Below are 16611 nucleotides of genomic sequence, written 5' to 3'. Positions count from 1 at the left end.
TGCAACCCGATTTGCAACATCAAAGAAGAAGACAAAGATCTACAAGCACCGATCTGCTCCACTTAAACCAATTTGCTAGCTTTTGAGCTCAATAATTCCTCCGATTTGTCAAAGCTTTAAGTTGTCATGCTCATCGAAGCAAGCATTCAGTTTGAGTTCATATAAGCAATGGTTAGGCAAAGGATGGACTCCTTTGCTGGGTAGAGGACTATCGTTGTAGTTTCTGGAGGAGGATCATTGCTGTTGTTGGTGGAAGGTTTGTGATCAATTGGCAATATGGAAGAGGGGAGGCAAAGGTAAGGATAAAGGAGTTTAATGAGAAAATAGGACTCATTTCCATTAGTTGAGGAATGGAACCCACTTCTATCAATTTTGATGGAATTGGATTCCATGGAGAACCAGCTTTTATAGTACCTAACGGATAAAAATATTGGTTTCACTCCCACTCTCATTTTTCTCCCCCTAATTCCTAGCTGCTAAGCAAGCCCTAAGTGTGAGTCCATAAACTTATCTATATTGAAGGCACTACAAACATTATTTTTGCAATAAGGGTCCTATTTTAAACACTATAATTTCATCTTAATTCAAAATCTTAACTCGCAAATTTATGTGTTCTTCTACTTATATCTATTATTATTATTATTATTATTATTATTATTATTATTAATAATAAATTCATCTCCAATTGATGTAAGAATTTTGACATCGGTCAAAAGTTAACTCATAACTACATCCTAACAAAATTTTGTTAAACATGTGATTTATTTGATTTTTTTTATTTTGGTTTGAAATCATTTACCATTGAATTTTTTTATATAGTTTTAAGAGAAAATTACATATAAGTCTCACAAAGCAAACTTATTTATCAATAACTTTCATGAAATTTAAGAAACCTAAGTGTAATTCAAAATTGAAGTGCCAATATAATAATATCTCTATTAAAAATATATTATATTAATCGAATAATTCACAACCATTTCATCAATAATTTATAACTATCATTTTAATTTTTTACAACTGTAACTTTACATATTTAATAGTTAAATTGATCATGCATTTCAAATTTGATACTAATTGTATTCAATTACTTTCATCAATAATTTACAATTATCACTTTAAAATTTTACAATAATAACTTCACATATTTAATAGTTAAACTGATCACATGTTACTAATAAAATTTAACAATAATTTTTTACAATTACCACATCAGTAATTTATAACCCACACTTCAATATTTTACAACTGTAATTTTATTATTTTTAATGGGAATAATATTGTCTTTATAATTTAAAGTCAAATTACACTCAAATTTCAAGATATCTAGCTATAATTTTTAAATTTTACAAGACTTATTTATAAATAAATATACTCTAAAGAACATATACATAATTTTTTCTATTTTTAATGTATTTATAATCAAATTAATTAGTATATCTTTAATTAATTTTATAAATGATGTTGGAAATATCGGCAATATAAACTTCAAGCCTTGGCATGATAGATATCCAATGCTTGCCAGGTTGAACAATATTATCAGCGTAACCGACCGAAGCCGAGACTCCGAACCAAAGCAGGAGAACGTAAAAGTAAACCCTTCCGAACCTTCAAGCATTTTGACGCCGACAAGAAGCTCGAGAAGAGTCGTCGAGTCGTCGCGCCATTAGCCATCCAGGGGTTTTGGTAATCTCATCGTTCTTGACGCCGATCCTCTGTCTCGATCCTTTCTGAATTGTTTTTCGTTGATGCAGATTAACTTCTTGGGACTGTTTTCGTTTATTGAGTTGAGTTTGTTATATTATTGGAATGATGATTCATATTTCTGGTTTAATGATCTGTGTTTAAGTATAATCCCTGTTCTCTTCGTCTCTCTCTTTTCTGCCATCGTAGCAGCCGTGGTGGTATAGTATGGGTATTTCAGCCATCGTATCTTGCTCTCTCCGCCTGGAAGCATCTCTCTCCCCATCCCTCGCGTGAAAGTACACATGAAACAGCTCTGTCGACCTTTACATTGTAGCCTCCTTCCAGGAACAACCAAATGTTGCCATTGTTTCAGCTAACGAAACGGGTCCTGAAGATTTCACCTATTTTGCCATACCCGATTATTTCGAGATTCGGGGACACTAGGAACTTCAAATTTACATTATATTAAACTACACCAGATTACTATCCAATGGATTGAGCTAGTATTCTGGCAATTTATGCGGTTATAATTTATAACTGCATATTATGTCAGTTTTGCTAATTATACTGGCTCACCCGGTAAAAGAAAATACGAATCACTGCCTGTGTTCCATGGAAGCACAATTCTTGAAAGAGCATGTTCAAGTTTGACACTTGTTAGACACTGTACTAGACATAACACACTTGAAATTATACTTTGACCTTGAATAATTTTTCATGTCATGATTGTCAAGTCATGTGTCAATGCTTCGTAGCCTGTGTTAGACGAACATACTACTGTATCTTCATCATTTTTGACAAAGCTTATCCTTGTCTCCAACTTAAATCACGTTTTCATTGAAAATTTGTTTAGTTTTTGTTCACTTCTATGTTGTTCCATGCTTATCTGACTTACGTAGTCCCCCCTGATTTATATTTCATTAGGGTTGAAGTTATTGGGTGGTATGGAACAAGGGTCACAGCAAAATCAAGGCACAGCAACTATGACAACTGGTGCAGAGTCAAAACCAAAGAAGAAAATCTGTTGTGCGTGCCCGGACACTAAAAGGCTGCGAGATGAATGTATAGTAGAGCATGGTGAATCAGCTTGTGCTAAATGGATTGAGGCTCACCGTTTGTGCCTGCGTGCTGAAGGTTTCAATGTTTGAAACTGTTAAGAAAGAAAAGGAGTAAAATACGACATTGGTAGAATAATTGAGTTGGTTTTGTGAAATTGATACAGGTGTTAGAGCACAGTAGACTTTTACTAACGATATATACATGATATTTGAATTTTTGAATAAAGAGAAAAGGAAACTGATTTTTTGATGCAAGGCATAATTGACCTGTAATTTTATTAGGGAGGTTTCTCCCTATTCTCAATATTGCTGAAACTGAAAGGTCTTATTGCAGATTACATTTTTTTCTTAGCTCAAATTTGTTTGTAGGCATATGAGTTCTGTTAATCAATAAATTCCCTCCTGCTTTTGTTATTTCCCCTGCCCCCCAGGTTCTCTTGTTCTTCATGGGATACTTTTGTCCTCACATATATACGATGCATGACAAAAGGGGTGAATGTTTAATTCATGGGCCTTCGTTTAAATCCTCTGGAAAAATAGTTAAGTTTATTGATCAAGGTCAAATGTGCACGAACATGTTGCTGTTAATGTTTATTAGGCCTTTGGCGCCTAATCATGGATGGGAAATAACAGCCAAATCTGGACTCCGCATGTTCATGTATCAGAACATCTCATTCTGATTCTCCGGAAGGATTCCATGCAGTTAACTGCTAGTCCTACTACTGAATATTAGTATGTTACATTGTTTTCACTTTGGCTGTACTAGGATTGAAGGCATGAATAACAAGAAAAAGGTTTGAGATGGTGTGATATCTCAACATGGACAAGCTAGGGTGCGCAAGCAATAAAAGAATCATTTAAATGAGTCACGTTCAACATTGCTTATCTTTAAGATTTTTCTAATCCATATGCCAATATAAAATAAAATATAACTCTTCATCATCATTCATGATCACTTACGGCTCTTGAAACTTCTTTTTTTTGGGGGGGGGGGGGGAGATCATCCAAGCATGGCTTGTTTTGAAATCCCATTTGATAATGAATTATGATTCTTGAAACTTCATTTTGTGAATCACATGATTAATTATTATGAAATTTCATTTAATAACTAATTTTACCTAATTGAAATTGAAACATACCCATAAACTTTCTCAAAATACGCGCAATACAATGTAAATGAGACTCAAGTTTGTTCATAATTTAACCCTAAATATGAAGTAACAATGAAATTTTTAATCCTTAAAATTTGTCTCAAATTTCAATTATCAATTTGATCTCTTATATTTTCTTAAATAATAAAGTTAGTTCTTAAAATTTTAAAACACAAATGGCCCCTTAATTTAATCTAATGTTTACTGTAAGTTAATGATGTGACATGCATATATTGTTAAATAAAAATAAATTAGTACTCAAATTACTTTAATTTTTATAAATCTAATCTCTTACCTTGCATTTTGTTCTTTTATTTTTTTTTAAAAAAATCTGAGCTTATTTTTTTACTATACAAACACATTTTTCAATTAATCTACATTACTACAATTTATATTCCGTCGTTTGTGTCATCAGATTTTAATAGTTTTACCTTTTCTTTAAATAATAAAAACTAAATGAATAACTGAAATAAATTTAAAAAAAATTAAATTCAGGAGATGAAATCAATACTTAATACAAATTTAAAGTCGTAAATTTCATTATCCCTAAAAGTATTAAATCTATTTTTTCCGTTTGCTCGCGTTCATCACAAATAGTCAAATGCACAAAGTGATGCACCGAATAAAAAATTGATCGGGAAGACGTGAGTTCCTCACCAAGCTTGCGTTCTGACCAGACAATCTCTATTTTTAGTTGCCTGGAAACATTGTGCCATCAAGTAATGAGCATGTGATATCATTACCAATAATTTTGATATTTTATACATAAAATAATATACTGGCTCTATGTATTTTAATTCATCTTACAAATCACTCATCTTATCTTTGATTCTTTCCGTTGATAAATTAAAAAAAAAAAAAAACCGTGTTTGTTTCCCCCGTTTTACGTTCAAATGCCCGCCCCGCTCCTCCATTCTCGTTTTTATCCTCAACAAAAGTCTAACTTTTGGTCTGGTAGTAATCCCAAGCCGATTCCTTCTCCATAAATATGATTTTGATTGTCCAGACTTCAGATGCTTCTCAATTCCGAAGGAAACCGATGGACGATGTTGGCTCTGAACGCTGCGAAACAATCAAGGCCTACCCCAACCCCACTTGGCGTTTCTCAACCACTCTCCCATTTCTTAATTACGTACTTTCAGGGAAAGTCAAACTCCATAGGCAACCCACTTGGTGTCTTTATTCATCACTCAATTCATCTCAACCTGTGACGTTGTGGCTTACGACAACCCTAAAGGGGCTTTCAAGGATAGGAGCTCGTACCAACTTGTGTCATGCTGGTTGAACGGCGAGGCAGCTTTTTTTTGTTTTTTTAATTATTAATTAATTGAGAGTAACTGTGAAGCTGAATTAAGATCGATTTGATAACAACGTTGAAAGTGATTGTGTTAAAAAATGGAGATGTAGGTGCGCATGTTGAAGGGACCATTGAAGAAGATGCTCTTTTGTTAAGAGTAGCCAGCAATTGACACCAAGTAAAACACCTAGAAAAACCTTTTATTTTGTCTTCGCTGTTTTCTTTCCGTTCATCAAGTCAAATCCATTACCCTAGCTTTTTGACGGGTGTTCTGGGATATATTTGGGAAGGAGATGATCTTGAAGTTGTTCTGGTAGTGGTAGAATTGCCTACTGGTTTGAAGCTATGAAGGTTGTTCTGTGTTTCAGCTTCTCGATCTTTTGCTTACTTCTGCTTTTGGATTGTTCGGTTTCACTTCCTCTATGTACCGATTCCAGTGAGTCTTGCCCTTCTTTTCCCTTTTTTCTTTTTTATTTTTATTTTTATTTTTTCTGTCCCTTAAATGATGGCTTGCTCAATGCTTTTATTATTGTATTGTTATTTATTCTGATTCATCTGGTGTAGGGGCACCCTTTACTCTCAATACTACACTGAGCTTTTGCCCCTATAATGGAAGCACGTGTTGCAACTCCACAGAAGATTCAAGAATAGCAAAGCAATTCCAAGTGATGAATATATCTGTTTCTGGCTGTGCTTCCGTTTTGAAATCAATACTTTGTGCGGTAAGATCTTGTTCTTCCCAAAGAGGGGAAAAAATTGCTTCTAGTTTATTGATGGAATGAAACAGTTAGGAAGATATTGATATTTGATTCTCAAGATCCGCCTTATTCATGGGATATTAGACAAGTTCCAGTTTTTTAACTAGGTTTGCCAAGTAGTTTAGAGGAACTTGCTTGTCATATCAATTATGAACTGGCCAACCTATCTTGAACTTTGAATAATTGAACAAGTTGATCTGTTGAGTATGTAATCTTCATCACAAACAGCTATTTCAAACTTCCTGCCAATAACTTTTCCCTGCATTCATATATCTTCTCCGTTTGCTTGTAGAGGTGTGACCCATTTTCGGCTGAGCTATTTACGGTTCAATCCTCTCCCAGATCGGTTCCTGTCCTTTGCAATTCCACCATTTCAACAAATACAACTCAGTCGAAGGCGGCAGTAGAGGACTTCTGCTCCCTAGTTTGGGATACATGTCAGAATGTGTCGATGGTGAATTCTCCATTTTCCCCTTCATTACAAGGTCAGACAGGAGGAGCTACAGTAAGTACCAAAGCTGCCAAGCTCACTGAACTTTGGCAGTCCAAATCAGATTTCTGCAAAGCATTTGGTGGAGCTTCAAGTGATGAATCAGTTTGTTTTGATGGTGAACCTGTTGAACTAAATAAAACTAAGACTCCCAATAGCCCTCCAGATGGCTTGTGTCTTGAGAAAATCGGGAATGGATCTTATCTCAACATGGTTGCTCATCCTGATGGTTCTGATCGCGCTTTCTTCTCTAATCAAGTGGGTAAAATATGGTTGGCAACACTTCCAGCTGAGGGTTCAGAAGGCACAATGGAGCTTGATGAATCTAGCCCATTTGTTGATCTAACTGATCGAGTCTATTTTGATTCAGCGTTTGGAATGATGGGCATGGCATTTCATCCAGACTTTGTGAAAAATGGTCGATTTTTTGCATCATATAATTGTGATAAGTCTAAGTCACCACAATGTGCAGGAAGATGTTCTTGTAACTCAGATGTGAATTGTGATCCATCAAAGCTAGGTACTGATAATGGTGCCCAACCGTGCCAGTATCATTCTGTTATAGCAGAATATACTGTTAATGATACGGCAACCCAGCCTTCCATGGTACACCTTTCTGCACACATAATTTCTATATATTTAGTTCAATCCAATGAGGAAAACTGAATTTCTGTTTTTCCAGGCAGAAAGTGCTAAGCCAATAGAGATGAGAAGGATATTCACCATGGGTCTTCCATTTACGTCTCAACATGGAGGTCAGATACTCTTTGGACCTGATGATGGGTATTTATACTTCATGATGGGGTTTGGAGGCGGCGGTGGTGATCCATATAATTTTGCCCAGAACAAGAAATCATTACTTGGGAAGATCATGAGACTTGATATTGACAACATTCCAAGTGAGTATACTCATAATTAGCTGTGTATTTGATACGATGATGCCTTGTTGGCTTGTTCAACCAAATGATGCCAAGTTTCTAACCTTCTATTGGAGTAGGTTCTACACTAATTTTTCTCAGTCTAGTGCTACCACTACATACCAAACTTCAATTAGCTTTTGCCCAATCACTTTAACGAAGGATGACAAGAACCTTGAAAACCATGTTGACATCTCATACTTTACTGACCCTTATAAGATCTTGAAGACCTATTTTAATTTTCTGTCATTAAATCGATGCATGTTGACCACTCCATTGGATCAGGTTCCCGTTGTTCTCTTTCCCTGACAAGTTACGGATACCAGTTGACAGGCAAAATTTAGATAAATATTATTCCATCTGACACTTGGGTGTGACATCTGGCTTGGATCTTTCAGGTGCAGAAGAAATTGCCAAACTTGGTCTTTGGGGTAACTATTCCATTCCTAAGGATAATCCATTTACTGAAGATGCTGATCTCCAACCTGAAATATGGGCGTTGGGATTAAGAAATCCTTGGCGCTGCAGTTTCGATTCAGCAAGACCTTCTTACTTCGTTTGTGCAGATGTGGGCCAGGTCTGTGAAAACTTATGAATACTCTGATAAAGTCAATAATTAAAGCACTTTTGTAACTTAAAAACAAACTAAATAAGGAGCCTAGGTCTTCTGAAGTGACATGATTTGCCATTTTGCTTACTAGAGAAACTCCTAAATTTTACAAATTCAAGTTACCGCTGCCAGTTTTGACTTATAAGTGCAATCTTTAGTATCTCACTCAACAGAAGAGTCCTCAGCGGACCTCTTCCTATACCAGAATTACATTTCTGTACATCCAACAATGTTTGCTTGACTCATTAATGCTTGCAGGATCTTTATGAGGAGGTGGATCTCATTACAAAAGGTGGAAACTATGGATGGCGTGCTTATGAGGGCCCCTACAAATTCACCCCTAAGGATTCACCTGGAGGCAACACTTCTCTGGACTCGATAGATCCAATCTTCCCACTAGCAGGTTACAACCATTCTGAAGTAAACAAGAATGAAGGATCAGCCTCCATCACTGGGGGCTATTTCTATAGGTCTACGACTGATCCTTGCATGTATGGAAGGTAAACAAGCATATTCTTCTACGGCCTTGAAGCTAGAAAGCTGCTCTATTTGCAATATTACCAACTTTTGCTCATTTATCATTGTGTGTCAGGTACTTGTATGGAGATCTGTATGCCGTTGCTCTGTGGGCAAGCATTGAGGATCCAGAAAATAGTGGAAACTTCACTACCAATAAAATACCTTTCAGTTGCGCACGTGATTCTCCTATCCAATGTGACTCTGTACCTGGAAGCTCCCAGGCATCTGTAGGTTACATCTTCTCATTTGGGGAAGACAACAATAAGGATGTTTTTCTGCTTACAAGCTCTGGTGTTTACCGTGTTGTTCGTCCAAGTCGATGCGGTTACACTTGCTCGAAGGAAACTGCTGCAACAACAGGTTCCAGCCCAGCTCCTCCTCCATCACATGCTAGCCGCGGGAGTATCCTTTCTGATAATCTGTTTCTGCAACTTTCATATTTCCTGTTGTATTTTATATGTTATCATCTTCTGAACACCATGTAAAGACAGAGGATAATTTGTGTAGAGGATGAATGTGATGCGACAATACCTTATTATCCTTTCTAATTTTTTCTCTCATTCTGTGTGCTTCATCAGTAACAGCTTTTCTGAGTACTGACTATTGAGGTTATCATTCCACCAGTGTCCTTTCTACCCTCTTCACTATATTCTATAGTGATCTTTTTGCACGGTTGAGCTGAAATGAGCCACCATGTCAGGGGGCTTCTTATTATGTTACCCATAGCATATCGTAGATTTCATTTCATTCTTTTCACAATAGGGTTACCCATTTCAGTTATTTTCACGAGTTTCAGGGTCTAAGAAGGTTTCCGTTGGAGAAAGAACTACACTTAGCAACAGATTGGGCTAACAATTGGCTGCCACTGAGAAATCAAAATCAACCTAACTCGTCGCAATGAAACTCCAGCAGTTATACTTGAATAGATGAAGGGACATAGAAAGGGTTAATTGGAAATATTCGGTAAATAGTTGAAACAATACGAGATCTACTTTACATCATATCATTCATTAAATGAATTTCACATAGAATCGCAACGACGGTGATTACCTTCATATCAATATGATCAATCCACATTCATACAACATAAAAATCCCAGAAACACGACAGTTTCCTTTTGGACCATCAGGAGCAAAATAACGCTACCCTAACAAATTCAAAATCAAGCTAGATGACAAGTGAGTTGGAGCGGGGGAAAGTGGGATCAGTTGATATCAGAATCATCGAAATCGTCCTCGAAGGAGTTGAAAAAGTCGGCATCGGCGAGCTTGTTATCTGGGCAGATTAATCCGTCGCCGAAAAAATCGAGAGAGTCAACGTCGTCGACGTCCATTGCCATGACCGATCCTTGCTCGTCTATCTCCGCAACTGCGTACACGTCCATTAGTATCGGCGGCTTCGCTCGCTTCCTTCTCCCTTCTACACTGCCAGCAACACGGACGAGATATCGGATTTTGGTTTCAGATTTTTGGGGGCAATTTATACCCAGCACGAGGCATCTTAAGAAAGGCGTCTAGGGGATAACATGTCGTTTTGCTACAGCTGTTTGCATTTTTTTTGTTTTTTGGGGTTGGGTTTGCAATAATTGACTTTTTACTCTGTCTCTCTCTATACTTAATCTGTAATCACTTCAGTGAAATTAAGTAGAAGAGGTTGTTAATTTTATCTAAAAATAAAATAAATTTTTAATTTTATTCATATTTTAATAAAATATTTTTAAAATTTCATTACATTTTTTTAATAATTAATAAGTTTAAATAGAAGTAATACTAAAAGAATATAATTAATATGTCCTTGAATGCCGATAATATTACCATTACTATTAGTAATAATATTAACAATTTTAATCCTACGTGAAGCTATAGGTCATTAGTCCCTACTCTCTAACTTAAAATATAAAAGATATGAAATATCAATGCTAAAAATAAGAGATGAGTGAGAAAAAGAGAGAGCGTCTGGAGATCAACGAGGCAACGGCGGTGAGGGAAAGGGTGGTGATCTTGGAGGTGGAATCAATGAAGGAAGGAATAACTTTATCTTTTCCAATATGAACATTGATAGATATCGTCAAAGTGGGAAGGAGAATAAGGTGGAAGAAGGCTTGAACTCTAGGAAGAAGATATCCTACAAGGATTCTTTAATGATTCTAAAATTTGCAGGATTTCTTTCTCCTAATGATCAATCCAATAATATTATGCATAGATGGAAGGGCTACCTTGAAAAGTTAAGGGCGCAGGAGGCTATTAAGAGGGTAAAAGGGAAATTGAGTGAGGTAGAATTAGAGGAGGAGGACTTGTTTGAAGATCAAAGGTCCATGAAAATCCCTGAGTTGAAGATCCCTGAACAAGCATATCTTGATTGGTGCAAGCCCTGGTTAAATTCCCTTATTGTGAAATTATTGGGACGTAATATCCCATTAAGGTTTTTGAGAATTAGGTTAACAAGAATGTGGCAGATTAAGGAGCCTATGCGAATTACACTACTGAAAAATGGATACTTTATTATCTCCTTCTCTAACAAGGATGATCTTGACCATGCTTATTAGGAGGGGCCATGGCTGATAGATGATCACTATCTTCTTATGCAAAAATGAAGACCTAATTTTAATCCTTGAAAAGCAGAAACACAAAGAAGGATAACAGCTTGGATTCATGTCTTGGATTTTCTTGTTGAATTATATAATATAGAATTTTTGAGGATGATAGGGGATAAAGTTGGTACTACTCTAAAAGTTTATTGATCTACTTCCATATATGATAAGGGTGTATGTGCTAGAATATGTGTTGAACTTGACTTAAGCAAACCCCTTTTGCCTGTCTTTACTGTGAATGGGAAAGAATATAAAATTGCGTATGAAGGTCTTCATCTCATCTTCTTTTATTGTGGCTGGTTTAGGCATCATTTGAATGCTTGTCCTGATCGAGTTCAGACCTATAAACAAGGAAAAGAGATGAATGACAATTTCACTAAGAGAAATAGCAAACAAATATGTCTATTAGAAACATACAATTAGGGGATGGCCCAAGGGTGGAGAAGATCACGTTGGAAAAACAAGGAGAGATTGAAGGAACTCAAGCAGTGGGCTAGAACGACATAGGCACGTCAGAGATGGTATCTAGCTATAAATACAGACCTGATATGATTGTTAAGCAAGATTTTTGCAAGACGATGCTAAAATCAGAGCCTAAGGGAGATGCGACTGGTTCAAATAAGGGGAAGGAGATAGGGAAGCCAATTGTTGTGGCACAAAAATCGAGATTTAGAGTATGGAAGTTAATAAATCTGAGGTGCAATGTAGATTTCATAAGGAATTCGTGAACCATAAATCAGAGTGGACCTTATGGGAGGAAAAAGAAAAGCTCCTTTAAAAGCCAAAGGAAAAAAGAAAGAAAATGTAACACCAAGCATGGGTCGAAATAGACCAAATTTTATTGGCCCCAACTCATTTGATGCTTTTACTAATTATGATAGGGGCTTGTCTGGTGGGTATAATCCTCAAACAGATAATAGGCCAATTTCTTTGGAGTTGAAGGTTGATCAAAGGGTGAATGAAGTAGGCCAGGATGCTAATAGGTGCCATGTCGTGAATCAGCTACTAATTAATGCTGGTTATTTCCTCAAGACCTAGACATTGCATATAAAATGGACATCACTTTCTATGAAGGTATTGATACGGGCTTGCAAGCCTACTCTTAATCTATTTTTATGAATTTTATGATATGGAATTATAAAGGCATTGGATCATGTTCATTTTCATGCCTTATTTATAACAGCACACCGCCTTACCACTGCCTCCCCAGGGTCTTTTGGCGGTGCTGGGACCCCTCCCCTCACGGGGCCTAGATCCAGCATTTCCCACTGGTGGTATAGTGGGTACTCTTCACCCCACCCTCACGGGGGTCTTTTGGGACTCATTGGTATCAGACTTAGCCTCAACTTTGTTAAGGTGGTAGAAGTTGGAGGTTCGAGTCTGGAGAGGTTCCAAAAGACCCCCGTGAGGGTGGGGTGAGGAGTACCCACTATACCACCAGTGGGGAATGCTGGATCTGGGCCCCGTAAGGGGACGGGTCCCAGCACTGCCAAAAGACCTTGGGGAGGCAGTGGTGAGGCTGTGCTGTTACATTATTAAAGAATTGAAGCGTAGCTATAAGGTGGAGCTTTTAGCAATAGTGGAAACTTGAGCTAGTATTCCTAATGATGTTGATATTGCGAAGTCTCTAGGTTTTCATAATTTTCATATTGTTGATGCAAGAGGTTATAACGGAGGTCTTTGGCTTTTGTGGGATGATCTAGACTGGAAAATTGAGATTTTTAGTAGTCATACTCAATGTATTCATTTTAAGGTCAAGAAAAATTATACAAGCTGGTATGGCACAGTTGTGTATGCAAGCCCAAATGTTGTCAATAGAAATCTTCTTTGGAACGAACTTAGGCGTATTAATATGAGAATTAATAGTCCCTGGTTTATAGGAGGAGACTTTAATTGTACTTTGTCTAGCCATGAAAGATGTTCCTTATCTTGAAATTCTGCTATTGCTGATTGTAATTTTTTGCTTGGTGGTAGATAAATTAGAGTTAATTGATATGGAGTGTAAAGGGCCCTTATTTACCTAGCATAGAGCTGGGTGTAAGAGTAAACTTGATCATGTGCTCATGAATGAGGAACGTAGCTATAAATTTCCTAATGCATATGTTGTTAGTTTATCTTATTTCAAATTTGATCACAGGCCTATTATTCTTAAGTTGTATGAAGACACTATTTTGTGTTCTTCACGGCCTAAATCGTTTAGATTTGTTGCTTCTTGGGTTCTTCATAGTGAGTTTGATCAATCGGTGCGTGAGAAATGGAACAACCGAGCTAGCTGGAATGAAAACATGTGTTCTTTTACTGAGGTTGTTGTGAAATAGAAAGATGAAGTTTTTGGGTATCTAAGGAACAAGAAAAAGTTATTGATTTATAGGCTAAAAGGCCTTTCTAAAACGGACCAATCTTGCTTCAATGCACTCGTGAGAGTGGAGCTACAATATAGACTTTGGGTGGACCTTAAAGAAATTGTCTCCTTTGGGTGTAAAAAGCTAAGTATGACTAGTTTGTTTTTGGTGATAAAAATACTAGATATTTTCATGCTAAAGCTAATGTTCAAAGAAGAGCGAATAGAATTGAAGCTCTTAAGAAAGAGGATGGCAGTTGGGTTTATGATATCGAAAGGATTGCTCAGATTGCTAGAAGTTTCTTCTCTAACCTTTTTTAAGGATGATAGGGGACCCAGACATACTATTCAATCTTTTCATTCCTTTCCAGAGGTTAGTAATGTTCAGATCAATCAATTATCTAGAATATTTGATACTAAGGAGATTTATAAAGCTTTATTTGATATGGGATCACTGAAATCTCCTGGACCTGATGGGATAAATGCTCTTTTCTTCCAAAGTTAATAGAACTTAATTGGGCCTTCTATAATCTCTATAATGTAAAGAAGTTTTAAAGATTCCTCTTTAATTAGAGATATTAATGGTACTTTTATTGTGCTTATTCCTAAGAAAGAGAACCCAAAAACAATTCGTGATTTTAGACCTATAAAATTGTAGTCCATAAAATTATAATGAAAGTGATTTCTAATTGAATTAAAGGGATTTTACTTTATCATTGCCCCCAACTAGTGTAGTTTTATGCCCGGAAGGAAAAACTCTGATAACATTATTGTTGCACAGGAGGTGATCTACTCAATGAGAAATATGAAAGGAAAGAAAGGTTTTATGGCTATTAAGATAGACCTTGAGAAGGCTTACGATTATATTAAATGGAATTTTGGTTGGGATTGTCTGGTTGAATTAAAACTGCTAATGGAATTGGTTGATATTATCTCTAGATACTTAGACACTTCTAGTATGTAAATTCTTTAGGATGGTCACAAGATGGAGGAATTCTTGCCTGCTCGTGGGCTTCAACAAAGTGATCCTTTATCCCCTTATTTGTTTGTGATTTGTATTGAGAAGTTAGCTCATATGATACAGGATGAAATTCATAAGGGTGCTTGGCATCTAATTAGACTTTCAATATTGGGACCTATTTTGTCACACCTATTTTTTGCTGATGATCTTGTGATTTTTTAGAGACTTATATTGATCAAGTGGAAGTTATTAAGAACTACCTTTTTCAGTTGTGTATGGTCTCAGGTTAAAAAGTTAACCAAGCTAAGACTCGAGTCTTTTATTCTGCTAATGTATCTCATCCCAGGAGGCATCAATTATCCAAACTGCTGGGTTCTCTAGTATAGTGGATCTTGGAAAATATCTAGGGGTCCTTATGCATCATAAACATGTTACTAAGGCAATGTATGGGTATATGGTGGATAAGGTTAAGAGTAGATTGAATAATTGAAAGATTTATAATCTTTCTTTGGCAAGTCAAAATACTTTGATCAAGTTTGTGCTATCTGCTATTCCCTAATATCCTATGCAAATAGCTTTGCTTCCTACTGCAATTTATGATGAAATGGAGAAGCTTGCTAGATCTTTTCTTTAGGGCTCTTCCCAAGAGAAAAGAAAGATTCACCTAGTAGCTTGGGATAAGGTTTGTCAGAATAAGGATAATGGTGGTTTGGGGATTAAATCTTTTACCGCTCAAAATCAGGCCTTCTTGATGAAGAAAAGGTGGGAGCTTATCCATAAGAAAGATTCTCTTTGGACTAGAGTTGTACGTGCTAAGTACAAATGTAAGGATGACTTATTACTAAAAATTAAAAAGAACAGACCTGGGTCTAAAATTTAGAGTGGTATTAAGAAGACTTGGGACTTATTAGAAATGGGCCTTTAGCAATTTACTCTTCCTAATGGGTAAATCTTTGTCCATTGGAGGCTGAAAAAGAATAGGCGTTTCACCATTAAATCAGCTTACGAGTTATGTCGTGATGATGACATTACTCCTTTGCATATGTATAGGAAGCTGTGGAAATTGAAGATTCCATTTCAATGTAAATCCTTCTTATGGTTGGTTGTATAAGATAGATCGTTGACAAATAAAGTATGAAGCAATCAAGGTATGTGTGATGATATTAAGTGCTCTAGTTGTGATTATGATTGTGAAGATATTTTAAATGTTTTTTGGGACTGTGCCTTCTCAAGAGAAATCTGGATTAAGAATGTTCGTCCTGAACATATTAAAGAATTTTTGCCCTATTTTTAATCTTGGGACGTACTGCCCTATTTTTCATTTCATATTGTTTTACATTTGTTTTTTAATCTTTTTACTCCTCTAAGGTATCACATACTACCAAAATTATATTTTACTCTAATTAGAAGTTGGTTAAAGATTTTTGAATGAATTTTAAATCATGAAAAACTTGGGATCGTATTTTTACAAATTAAAAACTTAGTAATCTAATTGGTTTATCTGATGATTGCATTGGATATTAGAGTTTAGGGGAGATTAGAAAGGGTAATCTTACTTATATACTAAAATATTTTACATATATATAGTTATTGTATGTATATATGGAATATGCTTGAGAGATGTGATTATGTTGTGTGAAAAAGGCATGATCATGTTAGGGGTAAAACTTCACATATAAGAAGGTGTAGTGAAAGACTATATGGCATTTATTCTTCTTAGTATCTCGACGGGATATAGTGTTAGAGAATTCCTCTTCTTAGTGTAATGTCATCCCTAACATTACCAAACACACATAACAATGTTATGATAATCAACATTACCTTAATCCTATAAATAGTTATCATAACTCAAGGGTTAAAGAATGTTTAAGAAAATAGGATATGGAGAAAAAGCCCTTTTTTAAAAAAAAATTATTTAAGCTCAAACTATAATTTAAAACTAATTAAATAAACCAACAGAAGCAATAAAATATTTAGCCATATAGGCACAGTGCGTCGCAACACAGTGTATTGTCCGCCACAACAAATGGCACAAAGGGAAACACCCTATCTCTGTGCCTCACACTATGGTGCCCAACCACTATCATCATAGCAAACTGCTGTCATGAGAGCTTTCTAGACCAAATTTCAAAGTGCATCATTTTGCTGCTCAACATTCGATTCAAGTGATTCAAGCGTCCACATATAACTCTTAGAGCCATCTAACTATTGACACCAGTCCCATAGCTAAACACTA

General features: G+C 36.1%; 2 protein-coding genes across 3 annotated transcripts; both read left to right on the top strand.

Moving 5' to 3' along the window:
• The first annotated feature begins 1519 nt into the window (after positions 1-1519).
• On the top strand, positions 1520-3155 carry LOC129309820 (cytochrome c oxidase copper chaperone 1-like). Of its 2 annotated transcripts, none has more exons than XM_054951541.1 (2): positions 1520-1683; positions 2608-3155. In XM_054951541.1, the coding sequence occupies exon 2, from the start codon at positions 2628-2630 to the stop codon at positions 2829-2831; it is 204 nt and encodes a 67-aa protein (XP_054807516.1). In that variant the 5' UTR covers positions 1520-1683; positions 2608-2627; the 3' UTR covers positions 2832-3155. The 2 variants fall into 2 exon arrangements, with proteins under 2 accessions (XP_054807516.1, XP_054807517.1); XM_054951542.1 differs by having other exon boundaries at positions 1520-1783.
• A 1680-nt stretch (positions 3156-4835) lies between these two features.
• On the top strand, positions 4836-9031 carry LOC129309166 (HIPL1 protein). The gene is made up of 7 exons (XM_054950569.1): positions 4836-5625; positions 5754-5911; positions 6240-7043; positions 7120-7336; positions 7753-7931; positions 8223-8464; positions 8557-9031. Exons 1-7 carry the CDS (start codon positions 5535-5537, stop codon positions 8966-8968), a joined length of 2103 nt encoding a protein of 700 aa, XP_054806544.1. The 5' UTR covers positions 4836-5534; the 3' UTR covers positions 8969-9031.
• The last annotated feature ends 7580 nt before the right edge of the window (positions 9032-16611 follow it).

Source organism: Prosopis cineraria, unplaced genomic scaffold (genome assembly GCF_029017545.1).
Source record: "Prosopis cineraria cultivar Desert tree isolate PC_DT_omini unplaced genomic scaffold, ASM2901754v1 PC4, whole genome shotgun sequence".
Taxonomy (NCBI): domain Eukaryota; kingdom Viridiplantae; phylum Streptophyta; class Magnoliopsida; order Fabales; family Fabaceae; genus Prosopis; species Prosopis cineraria.
The sequence above is the reverse complement of the archived record's forward strand: the minus strand, read 5'-3'. Positions and strand labels throughout refer to the sequence as shown.